Raw genomic sequence first — 2,263 nt, forward strand, 5'->3', positions numbered from 1 at the left:
TCAAAAAATTCAAAATGGTGGAAAATCTATATAACCGGAAGTTATGGGTTGTTGGGGCAAATTTGTTCCTCATGAGGAGAGGCATCTCTGTGCAAAGTTTCATGTCTCTACGACATACGGGGCATGAGATATGCCCGTTCAAAGTTTGCAATTTCAATGGGTTGCTATAGCGCCCCCCCTTTGGCCAATTGATGTAATATTGCTTCATTGGCATCCTCCCATGACCCTCTACCACTGTGCCAAATTCTGAGGAGAAAAACGTGGAACAGACATGCAGACAGAGTTTTCGTCATTATATAGTAAGATGTGCATTGAGGCTGTGTCCATGACCTCATAAAGGTAACTGTATTTGACTCTGTTGTGTAAAGACTGAATTAATATCAATTATCTACTGAAAAAACAACCTGCCTACAGGTGAGAGGTGCTGGTGGGTGGACTGTTTTTACCCTGGACAGAGTCAGGTCAGGTCAGTTCATGCTGTAGCTTATATTTAATGTAAATATGAGAGTGGTGTTTATCTTTTTATCTCACCCTCAACAAGAAAGCAAATGTGTATTTCCCACAAGGTCAAACAATCTCTTTAAATGGACCATTCACACCAAAATCAGAATCACACATTCTCCCTCTTACCTGTAGTGCTGTTTTTCAGTCTAGATTGATTTGATTGAGTTGCTGAGTGTTGGAGATATCGGCCGTAGAGATGTCTGCCTTCTTTCTAATATAATGGAACTAGATGGCGCTCGGCTTGTGGTGCTCAAAGTACCAAAAATACATCTGAAAAACTCAACAGCAATGTCTCTTTCCATAAATCATGACCAGTTTACTCAAGATAATCCACAGACGTTGTTACAGCCGATATCTCCAACACTCTGCAACTCACACCAAAACAATCTGGATAAAATGAGACAACAGGTAAGAGGACGAACATGTACTTCTGATTTGGGTTGAAGTGTTTCTTTAAATGTCTTACATCTAACTTGAACAGTGTGAATTAGTATCTAGCAATGTCCCTGCCTCTCTCTGTCTCTCCTTTATCAAGGTGTTTGCTATCACCAGTAACACCAGTGACTGCAGCGTGAAGCATGAGTCTATGTTTGCTTTGTTTAACATTCCTCCCTCCCCTTCAACCTGTGCCAAGAAGGCAGCAGTAATAAGTGCTATATTAAAGAGCCTTTGTGCCTGACGTGCTCACTTCACTTTGTATCCAAGCCATCTGTATTTGAGCACTCAGCAGAGTGTCTGCCACATTTAGGGGCCTTTTTGGGGCTTCTTTTATTTCGAGGTGGTCCAACCTAACATCTGAAACAACATCATGAACTGGGCCTTCCTCGAGGGCCTCCTCAGTGGGGTGAACAAGTATTCCACAGCGTTCGGTCGCATCTGGCTCGCCATCGTTTTCATCTTCAGGCTCCTGGTCTTCCTGGTGGCCTGTGAGAAGGTCTGGGGTGACGAGCAGAAGGACTTTGATTGCAACACTCGGCAGCCCGGTTGTCACAACGTCTGCTACGACCACTACTACCCCATCTCCTACACCCGACTCTGGGCTCTCCAGCTGATCTTTGTCACCTGCCCGTCCCTTCTTGTGGCGCTCCACGTGTCCTACCGGGAGGAACGTGAGCGCAAACATCGGCTGAAGCACGGAGAAGATTGCGTCCCTCTGTATGATAACATGGAGAAGAAGCGAGGGGGTCTGTGGTGGACCTACTTCCTCAGCCTGCTGTTTAAGATCATGGTGGATGGTGTGTTCGTCTTCCTGCTGTTCTACATCTACGAGGCCACGTTCTTCCCACCACTGGTGAAATGCAACATAGAGCCATGTCCCAATGTGGTGGACTGCTACATCGCCAGGTAAGACTACCTCTGAGATTCTAAAGATCCAGGAATCTGAATGGCTGAATTTGGCCTCTGACTTCCACTTTCCTCTAAAGCAATCAATATTAATCTTCTCTGTCTCATCTCTGACCATGTGTCTTTCAGGCCGACAGAGAAGAAAATATTCACCGTCTTCATGGTGGTGACCAGCTTTGTGTGCATCTTCCTCACTTTCTGTGAGGTCCTCTACCTGTGTGGGAAGAGGTTCTGGGAGTGCTGCGGAGGAGGACAGAGCGCGCTGAGAGAAAACTCCTTCATGATGACCAGAACTGGGAGAGAGAACTCTCTGTTCAAAGAGCCGCTGCCGGAGAAGACGAAGATGGTCGACAACGGCAAAGCAGACGCTGCAAAGGAGAGTTCAGCCCCAGCGTACAGCATAGCAGTCTCCTGA

At 46.3% G+C, this 2,263-nt stretch overlaps 1 protein-coding gene across 1 annotated transcript; it reads left to right on the top strand.

Moving 5' to 3' along the window:
- The first annotated feature begins 1,312 nt into the window (after nucleotides 1-1,312).
- Nucleotides 1,313-2,263, top strand: LOC126384456 (gap junction beta-4 protein-like). The gene is made up of 2 exons (XM_050035566.1): nucleotides 1,313-1,848; nucleotides 1,978-2,263. The coding sequence occupies exons 1-2, from the start codon at nucleotides 1,313-1,315 to the stop codon at nucleotides 2,261-2,263; spliced, it is 822 nt and encodes a 273-aa protein (XP_049891523.1).

This window comes from Epinephelus moara, chromosome 22 (assembly GCF_006386435.1).
Source record: "Epinephelus moara isolate mb chromosome 22, YSFRI_EMoa_1.0, whole genome shotgun sequence".
Classification (NCBI taxonomy): domain Eukaryota; kingdom Metazoa; phylum Chordata; class Actinopteri; order Perciformes; family Serranidae; genus Epinephelus; species Epinephelus moara.